Source organism: Opisthocomus hoazin, chromosome 5 (genome assembly GCF_030867145.1).
Source record: "Opisthocomus hoazin isolate bOpiHoa1 chromosome 5, bOpiHoa1.hap1, whole genome shotgun sequence".
Taxonomy (NCBI): domain Eukaryota; kingdom Metazoa; phylum Chordata; class Aves; order Opisthocomiformes; family Opisthocomidae; genus Opisthocomus; species Opisthocomus hoazin.
The window spans coordinates 30,858,895-30,881,293 of NC_134418.1; the positions used below are offsets into that span (position 1 = coordinate 30,858,895).

A 22,399-nucleotide genomic window follows, 5' to 3' on the forward strand; every position below is an offset into this window, starting at 1 on the left:
TATGTGGGTGAAGTCCAGCTTTCCCCTCTACTTCTCCTGCTGTGTCCTGTTCTTCGACTCTGTAGGGAAGGATCCTGAGTGCATGAGCTAGGGAGGAGCTTCAGGGCTTTGCACCTAGGTCACCCGTTGGAACACAGAGAGCCAGGACCTTAGAGGCAGGGAGTTTGATTTAGACATCACCTTGGCCTCATAGCTTTGCTGTGGTCTGTGGGGCTTTCTGAGGGGAACCAGGATCATAATCCACTGAGCCAGCAGTCCTGAGCAGAGTGGGACAGGGCAGGTTGTAATGAGAAAGCAGAGGTGAGGACTTGCAAGAAACATGAATGGAGCTGAGGCCAACCCTTCAGGCAGGAGCTGCCTGCAGGGAGAGGGAAAGCTGAGTCTACAAACTTGAACATAGCGTGCAGTCATCTTTGGCATTATTAATTCCTGATGATTTATTTAGAGCATGTGAGGTGCCAGCAGTATGCTCAGCATTATCAGGCAGAAATCCTGTGCCCTTGGGCACTCTCTGACAGACAAAAGCACACTGAGAGGCCCATGCACTGCAGGAGAGCAGATGTGGCGGACCTCCCAGGGGCGATGGGGCCCCGATAGGAGCCTCCTAAGGGGAGCCGAAGGACTTCTAAGCCAGCACAGCCTGCCAGGCATAGAATCAGGAAAGGCCAAAGGAAGCAGTGGGAGAGGGATCAGTGAAAAGTCCATGACACAATGGCCTTGTCAGGGTTTAAAATAGTGGTGACCTTTCACAGGCAATAATAAAACATGCTCAGACTGCTACTTGGAGAAATAGCCAGCAATGTATCTTTCTGCTCTTGACTTTTTGTTGTTGTCATTATTGACAAAATTGATGAGAGAGATGTCTGGCTGAGCCATGCAGTGCTGGATTTTATAGCTAATTACACACCACAAAATTCAATAGTGCCATAAAACATGTTTTACTGAGGGGCGCCTCGCAACCTGCAAGTCCTACCTTTGGGAGAGACAAATAGGCCTTGGAGGCAACTATGAAGCAACCATAACCTTAAATCTTTTCATCATAAAATTGCACTTCCTTGCATCAATGTGATTGAGTTCTGTTCTTCCGTCTTCAAACTCCTTCAGAATTAGACTGGCTTCTCAGCTGAAGAGCAAGCACAGAATGTAAAGTCTTCCCATACCTCTAGTCTTGTCTTGGAGTGTCCTACTGAGAAAGATCAGACAAAGTTTGGTGACTCTTTAGCAGTTAAACTGGATATAACATCTGTACTGTTTTTTGTTCAGTCCAGTTACCTGTTTCCCCCATATTGGTGAAAGGAGACTGAGCTTCACCGTAGCTGAATGCAAACTGAGGCTGGGTTTGTGAAGGAGAGAGAAGTTTGCAAGCATATAGAGGTGCTCCTCCTTTCCTTCCCTTCACAAAGTGGCTGTATGGATGGGACACCACTGTTAATTTTAAGCCTGCCCTTTTGATACAGAGCTGATAACATAAAAAACTTTTTGGCTTTTGGTTCCAGTTAGATAGGTGATACTTTCACATCTGACTGGCAATGTTTTATTTACTGCTTCACAACAGTCATTCATAGGCTGTGGCTTCTCCTCTGATGTGTTTGGGTGAAAAACACTGGAGAGAGACGAACTGGGGATTTGGTGGCATTTGTGGTGTTCTGAGCTGTTGTCAGGACACCCTGCCTTGCCAGTGTCCGGGCCTATGTCCGGTCTGTGACCCAAGGCCAGCAGAATGGGACGCAGGTTTGACAGGGTGGCACTACAGATGTGCAACCACCACAGTTCGGTGGTCTGCACTTCATACAGCTGATGGAAACCTGTAATTTGTTCCTGAACCTGATCATTTCATGTTCTGAAGCAGGTGAATTAATTGTCCATATCTTTAGTTTAGCTTGTTCTCGCCATATTTTGTTCATGATTATGAAATGAGCTGGATGCTTTTCATACCCAGCTGAACTGTTTAGTTCAGTGACTTCTAGTAGCTGTTAATTCCGCAGGATTAAGGTTCATGAACGCAAGCAAGTTAACTGCTTTCATGCACTTAAGTCTGTTCATGCAGCATCATAATTCCTGTAACACATTGCCCACTGAATGAAAGGATCAGAACATTTTTTGACAGATTTTAAACTGAAGTGAAAGCTTTGGTTCCTCTATATTCCAATGTCAATGGCCGAGTCATTTTCAGGTTTTGTTTTGAAAGCAAATCCAGTCCAGCCACATCAGACTATACCAGAAAGCTACATAGGCAATGAGTTATATCTTTATCTGGGGAGTTTTTGATCGAATTAATTTTTCCTTTATCTCTTCTTAGTTGCTGTAGGTCAAAAAAGAAAATCCTCCACCTGTGAGCATGGAGTTGTGCATCTGCAGGGGACAGAGTGCAGTAAAAACACTGCCACTTTCCTGGACAGGCTGAAATTGGGGATAAGCTCATAATTTTGTGAGGGAGGAGGTGTTTGTTTCTTTTTCATTAGTTTATAAGGCCCCTCTGATTCTCCAGAAAGGATTTAACAGAGGTGGACCTGTATAGAGCTCTCTTCTGCTGAGCATGATAATGTCCCGCTTCTGCGTTACACGTTTGTTTTGGTTTACAGATGAGCTGAAAGTGAGGTTAGGTGGCCCATAAGACTCTAGCAAATTTTACTCATTATCAAGCTTTACTGTCGTCTGTAATCTCCTCCCAAATAGTCCCTATCCTGTACAAGTTTGAGATACTTAGTAAAGGTTCAGCCCATTCATCACTTGTCAGTTTTAGGTCTAAGGACTAGGCCTTTAAATTCTAATACTGTCTTATATATTTAACTACAGCAAAGCAAATTCTCTTTCAATGCATTTTTCGGTGAATCTTCCCATGTCTCTGGCCTGGATGCTTATGGTCTAATGTGTTTATTGAGGTGCTGGAGGACCGTGTGACAGTGATTGAGCCTCATCACCTCTCCTTTGTAGACCCGGAGATTCCCAGTGAGAAAATCCTGTTCAACGTGACTGTCCCTCTCCTTCCTGGCCAAGGCAAGTGTACCTATTCAGAAAATGGCAGCTTGCTGATGAATTAATTGCCATGATTTGTGAGCACATCTAATTTTTCCTTCAGAGTGTTGTTTTGTGGAGGCGTCTGTTAATCTGTTCAGCCTCCTTCATTAGCTTTCAAACACCTTGTTTCTTAAACCGATTTCTTTGGCTTGTTTAGGAGTAAGCCAGAGAGCTCAGACAATTTTCTTACTATTGTGTGGAATATATTGAATGTTGTACCTCATGGCTTTCTGCTTTCCACCTCTCTAGTGAGAGGTATTTGAAGAAACGACTAAGTGAGGAATCTCTGTTTAATTGCTCATGTCCCAAGAATCCATCCTCAAAGCAGTTACAGCCATCTGACTCATTCAGGAACCACTGAAGATGTAAAAAGAAGTACTTGGGGAGAGAAAAAGCAGCTGTGGCCTCTGGTATCTTGTTTTACAAATAAAACTGATTCCTCCTGTTAATACTGAGCTCTCTGCCTCCATAGGAATTGTGGAGCATAGAGACAGGCCTCTCTCCCCAGTCAGATATTTCACCCAAGCAGATATAAACCATGGCAAGATTGCTTATCGTCCGCCGACTGCAGCTCCCCACTTGAGAGAGATCATCGCATTCTCCTTTGCAGGTAAGGAACTGAATGTTCTTTGTAGTGCTGTGTCAGACTGATAGTGGTAGCTGGACTGCTGATCTTCCTCCAGTCCTGGAATGACTTCATGGTTATGTCCACACTCACGAGGGCATGAGGTTTGAATGAAACAAAGGAAGTTGGAATCTGCCTTGGAGGAGTGTACCAAGAGTTCACCCGTTTCTTGTGCCTTCAACAAGATTTTCCCCCCATGGCTTGTTATAGCAACATTCGGTGATTTATGGAGATATGGCAGTGTTCACTGTAGCATTTAGCACTGCCAATGCTAGTACTGGATGCTGTGCTAGGCAGACTGCTGCTCTGCTGTGTGGTTAGGAACTGTTGCCCCTTCCATGTTTGAGATCTTTGATGCACTGGGAATTTAGTCCTTGCAGTTGAAACTGGAATAGATGAGTATGAACTGAATCAATTTAGCCAGGGTATTAGAAGATTTCTACCATCAGAGGAGCAACAGTCTGGAGCAGGAGGTAGAGGGGCAAAAATAGGACAAACTTCAAGTGTGTTTGACCAGTTGATGCACAGGATTGTTTGGTGAAGTTGACAGTATATGGTAGATGTAGTTCTATGCATTACCATGCCCTCCACTGACAGAATCACAGAATCACAGAATGGCAGGGGTTGGAAGGGACCTCTGTGGGTCATCTAGTCCAACCCTCCTGCTGAAGCAGGGTCACCTACAGCAGGCTGCACAGGACCTTGTCCAGGCGGGTCTTGAATATCTCCAGAGAAGGAGACTCCACAACCTCCCTGGGCAGCCTGTTCCAGTGCTCCATCACCCTCAGAGGGAAGAAGTTCTTCCTCATGTTCAGACGGAACTTCCTGTGCTTCCATTTGTGCCCATTGCCCCTTGTCTTGACATCAAGAGGAGTTTCACAGTATGGAGGAGGGAGCAGCATGTTCTCTCTCATTACCTGGAGCGAAGGCAAGGAATGAGTGCTTTCGTTCCCTGGTGAGCAAAGACTCCAGTCTGGTCAAATGTCAGCACTTGCTTTCTCCAAAAGTTGTTCAAATCCACATCAGTATGTGCTGTCTTGTCCTGACCACAATTACTCTGTGCTTGTGTTTGTCCCGTCAGGTCTCCCGGAGTCAGTGAACTTCCGATTCACAGGTATGCGAACCATTTGGTCAAAGCAGTTTTTAGCCTTGTGCCCTTCACATTGCCTGTTACTCCTTGGCCTTTCTTCTGCTGCAAGCACACCTACAGGTGCTCAGTAGGAATTTCTGGAAATGCACGTGCCTGGGGAATATTAATTCATCGGTGTCCCAACAACGTTTTATAGAAGCTAAGCTGCAGCTTGGTAGAGACATCTTTTTCCAGTAGCTGCCTGGAATCTGTCCTAAAAGCCTGATCCATTCCTGGTTTTCCCCAGTGTGAACAAGGACATCACAGTTTTAAGTTGTTGTTTTGGTTTTTTTTTTTCAATATGGCATGGAAACGTTAAATTGCTACTGATAAGCTGCATGCTTATTTAAAACATCTTTCCCTTTCTATGTGCTTTCTAGCACAGGTATGCAAAGTGATCCACCGGCAAGGAGAATTCCATATTCTGACTTATGAGCGCACCTGATAGATATATAGAAGACAGTATTTACACATGCACACACACAGACTTTTAGAAGTTATGTTTATCTTGCTAGGAGCAGAGTTAGGGGCAAAGATAAATACTCTTGGCAGGTGTGAATTGTGTGTGTATGTCCATAGACAAAGGTGTAGCTTGACAAGGTGGGAGAGAAGTCAGCAATGCAGGGTGGTGATTTTGTACAGAAACGTGAATTTCCCAGGTGAGTCCCTGAAAACACATCCCTACCCTCAGGTGTGGTTTTTGTCTGTGTCTAGTGTCTGATGGAGAACACACAACCCCGGAGATGGTGTTTGTCATTCATTTGCTCTCTGTGGAGCAGCAGCCTCCAGTCTTCCAGATCACAGCTCCGTTCCTGGAGGTCAGCCAGGGGGGCAAAGCCACCATAGGTGAGTAGGGTGCAAGGGATGGGGTGCAGAGCTCAGCCCGTGGCACGGTGCTTATTGCCAGGAGACCACATGGATGGAGCAGAGGAGAGTTTTGGTCTCATCTCACCTCTGTCCCTTTGTGCAGATGTAATAGCAACCACTGAGAAAACTGCAGTGGTGCCTCAGAAAAGTGCCTGGGGATATGGCAGTAGTCCTCCAGCATATGGCAGGTTTGTTCGCTGGCTGAGCCAGGCAAGAGCAGCATCAGGGCCTCAGGGCTGCTCCTCTACTTTTTCCCCTCTTAGGCTGCTCTGCAGTTGCTGAACTGTTGGTTAGTGGTGTAGTCTGGTATACTGGGTTATTTAGGATAAGCCACTTTATACTTGTGTCAGGACGTTCTGTGAAGTTTTTGTAGATCCCCATCTGCTATATGAATACGTGCACATCTCTCTCGTAAGCTGAGGGTTTGCACTGTCATTTGTGAGCCATACTAGCGAGAAGTTTTCTGATACAACCTCTGATCTGAGCATCATCAGGGGACTAGCTATTTCCATGAAAGCAGCAAGCTCCTGGGTAGGGCAGCTCCAGAGCTGTAGAATTATTTTACTTTTCACGTACTGAGTGAATTACAGTTTTTTGACTCCATTCACAAAAGCATGTCACAAAACCTAAGGGATATTCCCTGTGTGGTGTCTGAGGATGCTGAAGCTGTGCTCTCTTTCCCTGGTGCAGGGATCCAGTTAGCCGTGAGTGACACAGATACAGCTCCCGAAGGTCTTTTCTTTGAGCTGGTGAAACCACCCCATCATGGTATTGTGCTCAAGTACAGCACAGGCGTGCAGGAACGCATGAGAACAGGTGAGTTGAGCAGAAGTGACTGCAGGAGAGAGTGCATGAAAGACTTTTCCCATTTGTTGTTTAGTCTATGGGTGTATCTGGGTGTTTCCTGTACCAAGTATGTGTGGGCTAGTTGACAGTCACTCTACTGTGATAACTGTAACCAGCTTCTAATCAAAAGGGATATTTTGTTTTACATGGTAAGTTACGTCTGAAGTAATTTAGTGAAGTAAGGTAGAGAACATTTCTACTGAAGTCCATGTAAACCTGTTGTGATCCAGCAGTCAAAAGCTCCTGTGGAGTTTTACTGTTGATTTTCGTGGCAGCAGTTTCCAGTGTGTGATCAGATGAACAAATATCTGTAGGAGAGCAGTGCAAGCAGAAGACTTGGAGGGGGAAGCCTTGTCTAGCTATGACAGGCAAGAGCTTACAAAGCAGCTGAGAAGAAAGGAGGATCTGTGCACTCCCTGAGAATCGTGAAGAGTCACTGTGTCTGTGAAATTGTGAAGGTTACAGCTTTTCCTCTGCCCTGCATATATACTAGCTCCTTAGTAAATGTCTTTATAAGTCATATCCCTGTAAGGATGGTATTAAATGCCAGTTTAGTACATGATTAAGTCTTTTGCTAAACTGGGGCCTTAGGTCATTTGAATTGGATTGGTGCTCTAAACAAAGTCTTTCTGACTTGTGCGTTTTCTTTTTGGGAAGGTGACACCTTCACCTACGAGGACGTCACTCGAAATGCTCTACAGTATGTGCATGATGGTTCAGCAGCAGCAGAGGACAGCATGGAAATCTCTGTCACCGATGGTGTCACCACAGTGACCACAGTGCTGAGGGTGGAAGTGTCCCTGCTGGATAACAACGGTCCACAGCTGGCCCCGGGCTGCTTGCTGGCAATCACCGTGGCTAGTAAAAGCTCTGTGACTCTCTCTCGACTGCACCTTGCTTATATTGTAAGCTTTCATCTGTTTCTAAACACAGTGAATGCTGCCAGCCTCTCTTTCCCTGTCCCCCCACAGACCTGTCGCCACACACACCTCTCTGCCATCAGTGTGGTAGAGAGCTCGAATTTTGACTGTGTCCTGACTACTGCTGCCAAAAGGGGATAACAGACTCTTTCATCCAGCAGGGTTTTATGGCTCTCCTTGTTTGACTGTGACAGAGGTGAACTGCCATGCTAAACATGAGAACTGAGTTAATCCCAGATTTTTGTGTCAAACGGACTTGCTAATGAAGCACATGGATTTGCTAAGTGATAATCCCTTGAAAATTTCAGCCCCCTCACCCCCCTTCCAAAATTGTCTGGTTCTTTTTCTGGACATATTTTAAGGAGGGAGGTTTAAGTAACCAAAGATGCTGCACTCCTTGGTGGCTTGGAGTTGGTCCCAGGGGTTGCGTGTTGTACAAGAGTTCTCCTGCTGGTGAAATTCAGAAGAAAGGCATTTTGTTCCTTGCAGATAATTTAGCAGCAAATGCACTAGCGATGGATTTCAGGTATGCAGATATGGTCCCCTTAGGGAGGAGGGAGGAGAGATTGCAGTGCACATGTGAGGCTGGTGAGGTGAGACCTCAGGTAGTGGCAGAGAGATGATTAGGGAACTGGAGGGGGTGAGGTAGGATAAGAAGGCCAAGGGGTCAGTCTGGGTACAAGTCTGGGGTCTATTCTGTTCTACTCTTAAGAAGGAAGTCTGACAAGGGAGCTGTTCAGATTTAATCTGAATAAAGGAACAGTTAGGCGAAAGAGGATTTCATTCCTGGCCCATATGCTGAGGATATGATGATTTCTGCTCTGGGTCTTACCTTTCAAGCAACCAACAAAAACTTTTAGAAGAAAGATGACATCTGAGTTGTGATATCACAGAGATAGTTGTACTTAGTGTAGTTAGAAAGAGCCAAAATAATCTTTTAGTTGAATGTGAATCTGTCTTTTGCAGCATTGCTCTACATTAGCCTTTGTTTTATTAAGAACTGAACTTACCTCTGTGCATCTGTCGAAAGCACTGGTGGGCAACAGTTGCTCCCTGTGCCAGCTATCACATAAATTTTGGCTCACTTTGTCTGGAGTTGGGAAAAGCGTATTACAGAAATGGTCCAGTCCACTAGGAGTGTAAAGGAATTCAGAAACAAAAACATCAGTTTTATGTCTGGGAGATTGTATTGATGTGATACAAGGACACAAAGAAAACCTCTCTGAGCTGAGAGAAAATGAAAATACATTTTGTGATATATTCTGAAAATGTCAACCCAATTGACTCTTTTTTCATCAATAGAGCTTCATTTAATGTTTATTAGCTGTGGGTCTGACCCAGCTAGCTTGATACATTTCCCTATAAAACATTTTATTCCTTCTTCCATTTTTAGTGGAGGGAAACAAAAGTTAATCTTGTCTCGTTTTTATTTGGTTTGTTTCTTCATGTTTAGGACAACAATTCTCTTGACTCGGAGATAAGAATCCAGTTAATATCTCTGCCTGCATATGGCACCCTCTTACGGATGTCGGGCTCTCATGATGAGGAGCTTTCCAAGGTTTATAATTTCACCATGGAAGACATCAACAGCCAGAGGATCAGGTATCAAAGAGCTATTCTCCTTCAAGCCATGCCAGTTAAAAGCTCAATGGGTTTTTCACAGGGATCTCAGGGCTGTATTATGTTAGTACAATGTATCAAAGATATTTTTCCTTTCTTGGCTCTTGTATCCTATGAGATTATGAATGAGAGCATTTCTGGTGTGCAGAATTAGGTGTTTATGCATGTCTGAAATGCCAGTAGTTGGTGTAGCTTCAAATTATGGGAATTTTTTCTGTGTCTGCAATGTCATAGTGATATTTTAGGTAGGCAACATGTAAAAACCAGTGCTTTCGAAAAAATCAGGGAATGAACATGAAGGAGAGTTGGGAACTGAAACACCACCTCTCTTTCAAGAGGTTTGCATTCACCCCTAAATGCAGGGATGAGGTGTATTTGCCTGACTGTCAGTGAGACTCCCTGACGCAGATTGTGTTCTGACTTTCACAGCTACTCCACCATGTTTGAGACCAGCAATCAGCCCGTTATGGACATCTTCCATTTCGCTGTTTTTGATGCTGATAACAACCGACTTGACAGACAAATGTTCACCATCACTATCACGTCTGCCCAGACAATGCCATCGCTCATTGCTTTTGCTGACCATATCACTGTAAGTGGCTACACAGGATACCAGAAACAGTGACAAGAATGTCTTGGATGTGAGGAACTGAACGGTTTTCCTGGACTGAGGGGAAATCACTGAAGAAACATGGTGTTGCACTTGCAGTCCTGTGGGTGCAAAGGGTTAACAAATTGCTTGGAGACCAGAGGAGGCTGACAGTACAGCTGCATCCCTGAATGTGATCTGATTATATCTGTTCTAGTCACAAGCTGGGTTCTCCCTAGGGTGTCCTGTTGATACCAGTGGAACAAGGCTAACTTACCCTGTTTAATATTTTGTCCCTTATTTCATCGGCTTGTGTGTAAAAGATGAGCAGAAGACAAGTCTGAAAACATCTGGTGCTTTGGACTAATACACAGAATTTCAGACTCCTTATGAAAGCCTTTTGAAGTCGTGTCCCTCCTTTGCAGCTTTGCATTCCTCCTCCCTTGCCTTCAAAAGGCTGTCCTCAATAAGAAATGCAGAGCTTGCCTTCCAAGAGGTCAGCATGACCCTGCCAGTTCTCTTCTTGCCCTGATAAAAGCACTCATAGTCTTATTTTGGGGGACAGGCAGGCTTTGTTCTTCCCATCCCAGTTCACCTCCCAGCTGATTTCATGTTTAAAAGATCTAGGGGAGGATGAGACAGGACCTCAGAGACTGGGCAAGCCTTTTCCATAAAGGCAGATTCGTTCAGTAGCAGTTTGTGTGTTGCTGTGTGTTGTGTGCATTGGCGGTAGTTTTGTGATATGCTTTTGCTTTCCAGGTGGATGAGGGGGGCAGGGTCCCACTGCTGGCTCATCACCACTTAGCTGCTGATTATGATACTGCTGTTAAGGAAGACCTGAGGGTCAAAGTTATCACTCTGCCTATGTATGGCTACATTGAAAACACGAAGACAGGTAAACTGCTTGGCTGTCTGTTCTTCCTTCTGGATGATGAGAGGGAACTTAGGAATTGCCATGCTGAAGCACATTCTAATCTCTCTCACCACAGTTCCTCAGTGCAGTGCTGGTTGGTATCAGTTGATCATAAAGAGCTCATAAGGTCAGCGTTAGGAGATAAACTGTCTCTGGGGAGCATTTTGTCCTAATTCTCGTTTGTTGTAGACTGGTCTATGATGTGAGACTGGGGCATTAAAAGGCTTTTCAAGCCTATGTGTTGTGTTTTCATCATACTTTATTTTGGCTGTCCTTGTTACACAGAACACATTTTGCTAAATTCCTCTAAATGTCTCAGCAAGCTTTAACACTGTGAGAGCTGTGGCAGAGCATGGCTGGTAATGTTCTCTTATCTCATTGTATTGTCAAGAAAAGGTAGGATTTACACCATATTGTCCAAAGATGTTAATCCACAAAGACTTGTCTGCTTAATCCTGTGTTTGGTCATAACAGGAGTGGCACATGCTACTTTGCTTAAATCATAGCTTGCCTTTGTGAAATATCGTTGGCCAGTGTAGTGGCTTGTTATAACAGTGATTGCCTTTCTTCTGGAGAGCACAGGTTGCCATTACATATCATCCCTCCTAATTGTGTTCTATGAGTGAGCTCCAGTTTGTGCCATTTTGGTAATGGTGAGCCTCTCTCCTGGAACAGGCAATGGCTGGATGATTTTCTTGGGTGTGAGACTTAGTTTTGCAAGGTGAAGTTTGATGTAGAGATTGTTTTGAGGCCAGAAGGCACCTTAGCCATTGACTCATCTCTGAAGAAAGCCTAAGTGATTCTGGGACATGGGCTTGCTTGTACTATGCATAAATTTGCAGCTTCCCTAATGCCTGCTCTAATGCAGCAGATGTTGCTTTCTACAAAGGTCATAAGATGTGTGAAAGCCATGTTGAAGGAATGGACATCCTTCTGCACTCTTCGCAATGTGCCATTCTTCTCCTAATGCTGCTACTCTCATTTGTAGTTTATCAGTGAATTGAATATCCTTTCACTAATGGCATTCTGGTTTGCAGGTGAGAATTTTGGCCCGCAGAGTGAGTCTGCCATGACTGTAGATGCATCCTTTTCCCTTCAAGATGTTCTAGAGAACAGTATTTACTACTTCCAGAGTGTCCATGAAAGCATCGAGCCAACAAGTGATGTTTTCAGCTTTTATGTGAAGGATGGCTTCAGCCAGTCTGAGGTGCAGAGCGTGAACATCACAATTCAGGTATGCCTGTGCTCACCGGCTGCCAGAGCCCTCTCCTTTCACATAGACACATGACTTTTAAAGTGAAAACTCCGCTCGCTTTGTAATACATGGGAAGGGGATTAAAGGGAGGGTTTTTTCCTTCCACTAGTACAGGCACATAATTCCCCTGTGACGCCAGAAGGACAGTTGTGCATTGCAACGTCTTCCCCAGAGCTTTTTTTCTCAGCTTTCTCCTCCCTCTTAGAAGCACCCATGATGCTGCATAGATTTGGAGAGACTAGTGTAGCCCATTAATGGATATCAGCACCAGTACTGTCATTTGGGAGCTTGCGTTTCATTCAGTTGGGCAGTGGTCTTTTCCCCCTGGCCATTTCCCTTTTTTGACTGTGTGCCTTTGGGACCTGTGCAGCGACGGAACGATGAGCCCCCAAAGATGGTGCTGGAGCCTGTCAGACTTCATGAGGGCTCAGGCGTGGTCGTTACCAATGCCTCCCTCAACCTGCAGGACTTGGACACCCAGAACAATGAGCTTGTCATCATGGTTACCAAAAGTCCTGAACACGGTAAGTCCTGACAAGCTGGACGTGTGTGAGAGAAAGAGAGTATGTCTTTGTGCATCAGTGTCTGTGTGTCTTTGTATCTCTGTGTGTGTAATAGTCCCTGATGCAAGAGATGAGCCTGACTTATTTGTGTAAAGCCGATTTAGTCTGTATTTGGGCCAGCAGCCACAGAGGGATTGTGCTTCAGAACAGACCTATTCTTAGAGAGTTGTCCCTCACTACTTATGGGGGAGGAGAAAGGGAGACTGCATGCATTTCCCTGGGAAGTTCCTTGTTGTGGGGTTCAGTTCCAAAGAGCCGAGCAACTAGCATCTATCTGCGGTGATAAAGCAAGGCAGAGTGTCAAGCGAAGGCTAGTGTCAAACCCGTGAGGGCTGTGCTTCCTTCAGTTTTGCCAGTGAGGCTATGGCGACCTCTGTGCATCCCACTGAGAGCTGTCATGGAAAAATTCCCCAGCAGGCTGTCTTCTCCCCATAATTTTAATCCATCTATTGTTTGTTAGGTCATCTCCGCAGGAGGCAGACTGCTGCGGAGCCCCCAGAGCATGGACACCTGCTGTCCATGGGCTCGTCCTTCACCTACCAGGACATTTTGGATGAGCTGATTGTTTATACTCAGAGTGGTGCAGCAGCACAAACAGATGAGTTTGGCTTCTCCATCACAGATGGTCTCTACACGCAGACGGGGAGGCTGGAGTTCTCCATGGAGCTGCCGAAGAAGCAGCCGCCCACATTGACTGTTAACAGGGACCTGCTGCTCCCAGCTGGTACGGGGAAAGGGAGGAGAATGGTGTTGCTTGATATTGCTGTATGGGCCAGTCTAAACCAGTCACTTAGCTGGATTGGCTGAAGCTGTTTGTGGACTTTCTTTCTCTGGTCCAGGCTCTGCAGCACTCCTCACAGATCAGCACTTGAAAGCAGCAGCTCTTTATTCAGATGCCACAACGATCAGATTTGTCATGAAGAGGGATCCCAGCGTGGGCCATCTGCAGTTGACCAAAACTGATAATCCAGTCCAGATCTCTGTCAAAGGACCTGTCAAAAGTTTCACCCAGGCTCATATAAATAAAGGTGAGAGTGCTTGATTTTAGATAATCACAGCAAGTAATACGTGGCCGTTTTAGGCAGTCCTGCGAGGAGGAGGAAGTTGGTCTCGATGAGCCTTATGGGTGCCTTCCAACTTGAGATATTCTGTGATTCTGTGATCTTTATGAGAGGGGGAGGATGATGTGAAGCAGGGAAGAGAGAGAGAAAGAAGTATGAGAATGTTGTATGTTAGAGCAGAAACACTTCGTTAAGCAAGTGTTAAAAAGTCTCTCTCAGCAGGATAAAAAGAATAAAGAGAAAAAGTAGTGAAACCCAAATCCAGGAGCTCTGTCAAGCCACAAGTCCCTTGGCTTATGGTGCCAGCCTGGTTCCAAACTCAGAATTAAATGACACAGCCTGTAGTAAACCACCTCTTTTCTCCTGTCCCTCTCTCCAGGGCAAGTGGTGTACAGTCACATGAAAGGGGATCCTGGCGGAAATTTTGCCTTCACCTTTGATGTGATCGATGCAGATGGCGACAAACTGACGGACCAGGTTTTTTATATTAGTGTATTAGGTAAAAGATAGTGCTGAATTTACATTTTCTTTGCTACAGAGCTCAGGCCTTCATAGATTCCCATCCCACATGTACTGCAAGTTAAGGTGTAATGCTTGAGACGCAGTTTTTATTCACTGTTAATTCAAAGGCCTTTGAAGTTTGGGTCACGGGGAGATGTAATGATTAGTTCTTTGGCTTCTGACAAACTCACTGAAAAAGGTAGAAAAAAATCCTCTAAATATCTTCATACTGTCTAGATTGTCTTTAAGACTTTATAATATTACCATCCTCTCGATTAATGCTGAGGCCCAGAGTATCTGTTTTGGAATTACCAGCCTGGGAGGTGTTTGTGTGTATGTTGTCTTTTGCTTGAGCACAAGTACCTGGTGTGAGTAACACCAAGGAAAGGAGGGTGACTGTCTCACTGTTCAGCTTTGTATTTAACCCATTCAGAGGACAGATTTCCCCCCTCCATCATTGCTAACAAAGGACTGGTCTTGGATGAGAACTCGGCGAAGACGATCACAACCCTCCAGCTCTCTGCCACTGACCAGGACAGTGAGCCGACCCAACTCCAGTACACACTCACCAAGCAGCCGCAGCTGGGGCACCTGGAGCGTGTGGCTTCTCCAGGTTAGCAGGACGGTATTTCACTCAGTTGGGTACTCTAGCAACAAAGCGCTGGAGGGCTTTTGAACCCTAAAGATTCACTGCAGGAAAAACGTGCTTGGAGGCAGCAGCACAGAATTATCTTTCCCATTAGAAATCAAATGGTCATTAGTCCAGAGAGTTGGAGAATAGGATGAGTGGAGGAAAGGCAGCCCAGTAATCACAGATGAGGATTTATTCAGCCTGTGGGTGAGTTTATGCCCCATGGTAACTTTGCCTGGTGAATTTACAGGTCAGTCCAGCTTGTGAATCTCTTCTTTCAGAACCTGTCTCTACATCTGCATGACAGGCAAACCTTCAGCCTTTTCTGTGACCACATATAGTACAACGCCCAAAAGAATCTGTCCCCTAATGTTCACAGTAATAGAGCCCATCTTGGTGAACAGACAAGTTGCTTTCAGTCCCCCTCTTGGCCACTGTGTCCCTTGATCCCTAAACACCAGCCTGTTTTCCCAGCTGTGCTTTCCAGAGAGGAAGGGAACTAACCACTGAGTTAGTTTAAAAGGAAGCTATGTTGTGGTGTGATGGATATGCTGGATAGTGAATTCTGGTAGTTCGGGGAGGAGGGCTGGTCAATCTTAGGAAACTCAGAAATGAATTTCCTGCAAATGTGATCTGAATTTTAGAGTTGCCTTCCACATCCACTGACAGTATGAGTGTCCTACCCCTCTCTCATGAATTAGTCTAAATCTATGCTGTTGTATAATATGCTCTGCTGATTTAGATTGTGCTCATCTAAGATTATACTTCTTATGACTAGATTTCTCATTAATGTGAGAATAAGGTGGAAATATCTGCTGTGTGTTTTCGAGATGCAGATAGTCCCTCTACAGCTCAGTTTTAGTGTGTGGTTTGCCTCATCTTCTCAAAGTGTAAGATGTGCTCTGGCAAACACGTTGAAAGGATAAGAATAATGAATGGAAGTTATAATAAGCAAACCCCCTGCTGAGAGAAAATTAAAAACTTGCAATATTTTTGCTTAAATTGCAAACTAAATGGTGAATTTTGTACTTTGGAGACCTGAAAGAGCTGGATTAAGGATTTTATTCCTCTTGTTATTTAAAATGTGATGATTCTGATTTCTGTACTACTTCATGTCTGTGGTGAACTAAGGAAGACATAGAGTCACACACTGTGAAAGAGTTGTTCTCGTGATTTAAATTACCTAAACCTAAGGAGAGAGTACTGGAGTGTTCAAAAGAGAACTCAAATCTTTAAAGCTAATGAGCTCTGAGGAAACCTTGGCCAGTCATCCAATTTTGGCTCATTTATTTATATCAGATCCTGGTATCTTTTGTAGTGTGGCCAATACTTGTCAGTAGCCATTTAGCATGATAAACTGGTGCAAAACCTTTTGTCAGGGTTTTTGCTATTAATAGCAGTAAAACAGTTGAATGCAGCAGTGAGACTTAAAGGCTCAAGTACTTTTTAAAATGCTTGTCAGGTACTTTTCTGTGTCTGTGTCACACCTAATGACCTGTAAAGATGTCATTATAAGTCAGTGTTGAAAATGGGGCTTTGTTCTAAACACAGGGGTACGAGGAGGGGAAAAGAGAGCAGAGACTTCGAAGGCATTTTTGAAAACTGCTGTGAGGCCAGGAAACATTTTGCCCATACTCAGTGATGCCCTGGTTAGATCAGTCCTGCGCAGGAGTGAAAATTGAAGTGTTACGTCTGCTGTTTTTCTCACAGTTTCTCTCACTCTCTGCCCTGAGAGGCCGATCCCCAACAGGGTGTCCTGGTAGTGTGTGATGCCATCATAAAATTGTAAGTCTGGGAAGAAGTCTGTACTTCTTTTTGCTTATGGGGTACCACTACATTAATTTAAAAGTTGTTGAGCGGAGTTTTTAGGAGGCTCCGTGCCAGCCAGATCTCTGGCTCATCTGAGGTTCATGGTGCAGCCTGAACTGGAGTGGAGCAAGCCAAGACTGAGTGCTTATGGCTAGCTATGTCCAGCTCCCCATATTTTTCCCTGCCACACTCTTTCTATTGCACATTTTCACCTATTTTACTTTTTCTAGGGACAAGAATTAGTTCGTTCAGCCAGGCAGACTTGGCTTCTCGCAGCATCCAGTATGTCCACACCAGTGACATTGAAAAGTATATGGATGCGTTCACCTTTTCTGTGTCTGATGGAACAAATGAGGTAAGTCCATCTATCTGGACTTTTGTAAAGCCTTTGACACGGTCCCCCACAACATCCTTCTCTGTAAATTGGAGAGCCATGGATTTGATGGGTGGACCGTTCGGTGGATAAGGAATTGGTTGGATGGTCGCAGCCAAAGGGTAGTGGTCAACGGCTCAATGTCCAGATGGAGACCAGTGACGAGTGGAGTCCCTCGGGGGTCCGTACTGGGACCGGTGCTGTTCAATATATTTATCAATGACATGGACAGCGACATCGAGTGTACCCTCAGCAAGTTTGCAGATGACACCAAGCTGAGTGGTATGGTCGAGACACCAGAAGGATGGGATGCCATCCAGAGGGACCTGGACAAGCTGGAGAGGTGGGCCTGTGTGAACCTCATGAGATTCAACAAGGCCAAGTGCAAGGTCCTACACCTGGGACGGGATAATCCCCGGTACCAATACAGGCTGGGGGATGAAAGGATTGAGAGCAGCCCTGCTGAGAGGGACTTGGGGGTACTGATAGATGAAAGGCTGGACATGAGCCAGCAATGTGCTATGGCAGCCCAGAGGGCCAACCGTGTCCTGGGCTGCATCAGGAGAAGCGTGGACAGCAGGTCGAGAGAGGTGATTCTGCCCCTCTACTCTGCTCTGGTGAGACCTCACCTGGAGTCCTGCGTTCAGCTCTGGAGCCCTCAGCACAAGAAGGACATGGAACTGTCGGAGCAGGTCCAAAGGAGGGCTACAAAAATGATCCGAGGGCTGGAGCACCTCTCCTATGAGGACAGGCTGAGAGAGTTGGGCTTGTTCAGCCTGGAGAAGAGAAGGCTGCAGGGAGACCTGATTGCAGCCTTTCAGTACTTAAAGGGAGCCTATAGGAAAGATGGGGACAATCTTTTTAGTAGAGACAACAGTGACAGGACGAAGGGTAATGGTTTTAAACTAAAACAGGGTAGGTTTAGGCTGGATATGAGGAAGAAATTCTTTACAATGAGGGTGGTGAAACACTGGAACGGGTTGCCCAGAGAGGTGGTGGAGGCCCCATCCCTGGAAACATTCAAGACCAGGTTGGACAGGGCTCTGAGCAACCTGATCTAGTTAGCGGTGTCCCTGCTCGCTGCGGGGGGGTTGGACTAGATGACCTCTAGGCGTCCCTTCCAACCCAAAACTTTCTATGATTCTATGATTTTATGTTTTTTTGCCTGACTCAGAGCAGGCTATTAATTCTGTAGCATGTGATGGGAGTCAGTTTTGCTCTTGCGTGTTTGCGAGAGACAGTTACACGTAGCAAAGGAAATTAAACAAGCCACACATGGGCTTGTCGCTTAGCAATGGTGGATGCTCTTACTTGCCCTGTGCTGAGAGATCTTACGTACCACAGTGAAGGGGGAGCCAGCTGAGATGTATACTCATGAGACTGGTTTACCAAGATTTCAGTGTCTGCTTTTCATCTGCTTACCAATTGCTCCTGGAGCTCAGCTTTGAACCAGTGCATTGACAGTATACTCGGAAGCACAGTTAGACCCTTGAGAAATGTCTCCTTCCTGCTGTCTGAAAGGGAAAAATCATAGCTGCAAATAGAGGGAGAGGGACAAAGTGGAGGGAGGGAGGGAAAAATAAGTGTCCATAAGTATCACAGAAAGAGGAAGTATAAATTAGTGGGGAGGGATAGAAGAGGTCATGTTCTCAAGATCTGAGCTTAGAAGCTCTTGTTTACTCACTGAACAAGGCCAAAATGAAGTGACCCAAACTTGGTGGATCACTGTGGCCTCCTTAAAGCATTACTGTTTCAATGGAGTTGTACTCTTGGTAGACTGCACTCATCGTGATGGGCTTTTCCTCCTGTTACAGGTGAGCCAGACGTTTGACATCACCATAAACCCTGTGGATGACTCCTTACCCATAGTGCAAAGCCTAGGGATGACAGTTCAGGAAGGTGTGAGAAAAACTATTACAGAGTTTGAGCTTAAAGCAACAGATGCTGACACAGAGGTAAGGCAGGACTCCCCCTTGCCTCCTTCCTCGCCTCTTCTGCTGCACATCTGGGCTGTCAGAAAAACAGGCTTGTGTTCAAAGAGAAAGATTATAGTGAGTGTCATCTCTCGCTGTGATCATACCCTGTCTGATCGCAACATCAAAGAAAGAGCTTGTGGGAGGCCCAGTTTCTATATAAATAGATGAATGAGTGTTTGAGCAAAGCAAAGCCCTGGCTTGAGAAATGGCTTCATCTGGAATGTCTCCCAGACACATAAGCAACAAACCTGCATGGAAAATGTTTAGAAGTTGTGATCAGAGCTAATCCTTGCCCTGTCCCACCTTCTCTCTGGACACTGTGGATTTGAACTGAGCTTATGCCTAGCCTTGACACTGAGTTTATGCCTAGCACATATGAAAAGTGACATTTCCTCTTCCTTCTCCTGGGTCTGGCTAGAGGCTAAGCGGTCTCATGTTGGCTCTGCCTCACTGCACTGCAGTTGCCCTGCAGCAGGTGAGTTCCTGGCTGCCTGGAATTGCCCTGAGCCAAAGATCCTGCCTCAAAGGTTATCGCTGCTTCCACCCTGACAGAAGTTACAAGGGGCACATTGCTTAGAATGGCTGCAGAATGGGGAACTGCTCTTGTGTTCAAGGGGTTGTCACAAGGGTGGGAGCCATCTCGGACCAGCCAAACCAATAGTTTGCTGTGATGTGTCTAGCCTAGCTCTCCCTGATTGGGGTTGATTTGTAGATAGGCACCTTGGGAGAGGGGTAAAGACAGGGCAGGGCCCAGGGTGAATCAATTCAGTGTGCAGTGCTGCGTTTCAGCCCTGGGTTGGAAACACTGTGCTAGGAAAGCTGTCTGGGCATAGAGTCCTTCTCTAGGTATCTCAAGCTGGAAGGACCTGCCTGTCCTGGTCCTGGGGTGACATCATCGGCTTTGCCACTCTGTGTCGTTGGTGCAGGCGGAGTCAATTATGTTCACAGTTGTGCAGTCCCCTCGGCATGGCCTGATTGAACGCACCAGCAATGGGCAGCATTACCACCAAGCCACCACCTTCACAATGGATGACATCTACCAGAACCGCATCAGCTACAGTCATGATGGTAGCAACTCGCTGAAGGATCGCTTCACTTTCACAGTGTCTGATGGAACTAATCCTTTCTTCATTATGGAGGACGGGGGAAAGAAGGTAAGGGGAGGAGAAGGGATGTGAGGGAGACCTTCTATAGCTAATAGAAAACTACCTCTCAAAGAAGGGGAGACTTAACCGCTGTGGCTCCACTGACAGTAAGGGCTGAGTATTCTCAGTTAGGTGATGCCAAATGCTTCTTCCCAACCTTTGTGTGTGCAAAGTCACCCCAGGACCTTGATCCCAACAGAGCTGAAGCAAGCAAAGTTAGCAATATGGTGGATGACGCTCTGACTGCCAGAGAAACAGCAGTCTCTCTGAACTTTTGTCAGGTTGTGACAGCAGCACCGCAGAGATTCAAAGTGGATATTCTCTTTGTGGATGATGGGACACCCAGGGTCATCACCAACGTGGGTTTGCAGTGGCTGGAGTACATGGATGGCAAGGTAACTGCCTGCCTGGGTTTAGCTTAGATTATTTCTCAGGCTGTTTCAGGAGGAGGAGTTTCACAGGAGAACTGCTTGATCCTTCAACATTTTTACTTTTGTGATAGAGAACAGGTGTCCCTTTGTGCCCATGAAGTGTCTCGGAAAAGGCAGAGGTGTGCAGGGATTCCTGCGCTGCAGCTCCATTAGATAAACCAGGCAACATAGCTCCAGGGCACTAAATTGCTTCCTGGACCATCTCCTTCCCTTACATCAGCAGGACCACCAAGCCTGGCTCTTCTTGGCTCTAGCATGGCTGTGCAATGCAGTGCAGCTCCTGCCTGCCTTCCTGGGCGGACATGTCCTTCCCATTCTCCCTCCTCCCCACAACAGTATGTTTTCAGCTTTGCTGGTGGCAGAGAAGTCTTGATTCTGTGCCACAGCAGCCATGGTAGAGATACACGGCTTTCAAAGAAATGTGGTATAGGAATTTCCTGCTGTGATGTGCTTTTGTTTTGCTGAAGTCCAAACAAAACCCCAGGAGACTCTCTCATGCTTGTTTTTGAGGACCCAGCATTAACTGCAAAGCAATACTTTGGTTCTTCCCAGGAAAAACAGTTAGAAGACACTGCAGTAAGAAATTGTATTGAGAAGAGGCTATCTCAGCTCAAATTCCTGACTTCAGAAAAAGCACTCCTGCAGCCTCAGGCAGTTCAATTCTCTCTTTTTTCTCCTGCTTGTAAAGGTGTTTTATTTTTTCTCCTGCTTGTAAAGGTGTTTTATTTTTAAAGACAAAGCAAAATGTGATGGAGGTGAGGCACATCCGTGTAAGGTCATTTGAAAGATAACTAGTGCAGGCTCACTAAAGCAGCATGAACTGTCCTGAGTGAATCATTCAACTTGAGGCTGTTTGCAAATGTTTTGGACAAAGCCAGGCCTCATGTGAGCATCAGCACAGTTCATGGAGTAGTGGTTTCCAGGTGAAACCAAAAGATTTGTCATAGCTTTTAGCCCCAGCTAGAAAGGGCTGGGCAGCTTGTTCTGAAGTTGTTTTGGGGGGTTTTTTGGGCCACTATGTATTTTTTATTAAACAAACCAGATGTGAGGCAGAATTTCAATCCTTCCTGTGCTGTCAAACACCTTGTGGGGCATCTGTCTGTTCAGGGCCACTCTGTGTGCTCTGTGCTTTTACATCCCCTAGCTTTCCCCTGATGGAGAGAATGACAGAGGTATGGTTGCGCTTTTTGGATGAATAGTTAATCAGACTTACACTGCTGGATCTCCAGAGTTTTACTTCCTTGGTTTGGCTTTAATTCAGGCAACCAATTTAATCACTAAGAAGGAATTACTGACGGCAGATCCTGACACAGATGACGAACAGCTGATCTATGAGATAACAACTGGTCCCAAAAATGGTTATGTGGAGAACAAGCTGAAACCAGGGACAACTGTGACCACCTTTACACAGGGTATGGAGTTGGGCTGTATACTGTTGCCTTTTTTCTTCCTCTGCTTCAGTTTGTCAAGACAGCTGGGGGGGGTGTGTGAAGGTGGGAGGAGAGAAGACAAGGGGCAAATCTCAAAGGTGTATCAAGAATAAGAACTGAACTTTGCTCTCAACTGCAGAAATCCTGTAATTTCTTACAGGTGCCAACCTGTGTGCTGTAGCACACCCAGGTTCTCCAGACTTGTTAGAGCTGGAGATTTGACTTGGGACAGTTAAGAGGAGTTGTAGATATTGCATGTGGATCTAATCACAAGGTCTGGTAGATGTTTAGCCAGCAGTGCTGAGTCAACAACATGCGGAAAGTTCACTCTTGCAGGACTGAGGGGGCCCTCCATTAGGAGGGAGAGGTGAGGGATTAACTGCTTCCTACACTGCTGTGCTCCTGCTGAGTGCTGCTCCCTCCAGACTCCCCCAGGCAGGCTGAGAGTGAACTCGCAGCGCGGCCTTTGTTAGCGTTTCTGCTACTGCTGTTCTCAGAGCCTCGCACCACGCTGCATTAGGTCCTGTACAAACGCGGTCAGCAGTTCCGCCTGTCCCTGCTCATCAGGTCCTGCCAGCCACGCCTGCCCTCTCATGTGCTCAGGAAAAAAAGAAAAAGAAAGAAAAAGGAAGAGACCTACATAGTCTTAGGGCTGAAGCTTGGGAAACATATACTGGAGAAGGTCAGAGAGCCCAAA

General features: G+C 45.8%; 1 protein-coding gene across 1 annotated transcript in view; it reads left to right on the top strand.

Moving 5' to 3' along the window:
• Positions 1-22,399, top strand: part of FRAS1 (Fraser extracellular matrix complex subunit 1) — a 179,045-nt gene that overhangs the window by 135,432 nt on the left and 21,214 nt on the right. The window contains exons 32-51 of the mRNA XM_075422090.1: positions 2,883-2,997; positions 3,491-3,628; positions 4,725-4,757; positions 5,487-5,618; positions 6,330-6,455; positions 7,143-7,390; positions 8,859-9,007; positions 9,455-9,617; positions 10,374-10,509; positions 11,565-11,761; positions 12,153-12,306; positions 12,806-13,069; positions 13,185-13,373; positions 13,786-13,905; positions 14,341-14,520; positions 16,578-16,702; positions 18,535-18,675; positions 19,623-19,850; positions 20,123-20,236; positions 21,534-21,684. Coding sequence (XP_075278205.1) covers positions 2,883-2,997; positions 3,491-3,628; positions 4,725-4,757; positions 5,487-5,618; positions 6,330-6,455; positions 7,143-7,390; positions 8,859-9,007; positions 9,455-9,617; positions 10,374-10,509; positions 11,565-11,761; positions 12,153-12,306; positions 12,806-13,069; positions 13,185-13,373; positions 13,786-13,905; positions 14,341-14,520; positions 16,578-16,702; positions 18,535-18,675; positions 19,623-19,850; positions 20,123-20,236; positions 21,534-21,684 — 3,103 coding nt within the window. The remainder of the gene's footprint in view (positions 1-2,882; positions 2,998-3,490; positions 3,629-4,724; positions 4,758-5,486; positions 5,619-6,329; positions 6,456-7,142; positions 7,391-8,858; positions 9,008-9,454; positions 9,618-10,373; positions 10,510-11,564; positions 11,762-12,152; positions 12,307-12,805; positions 13,070-13,184; positions 13,374-13,785; positions 13,906-14,340; positions 14,521-16,577; positions 16,703-18,534; positions 18,676-19,622; positions 19,851-20,122; positions 20,237-21,533; positions 21,685-22,399) is intronic.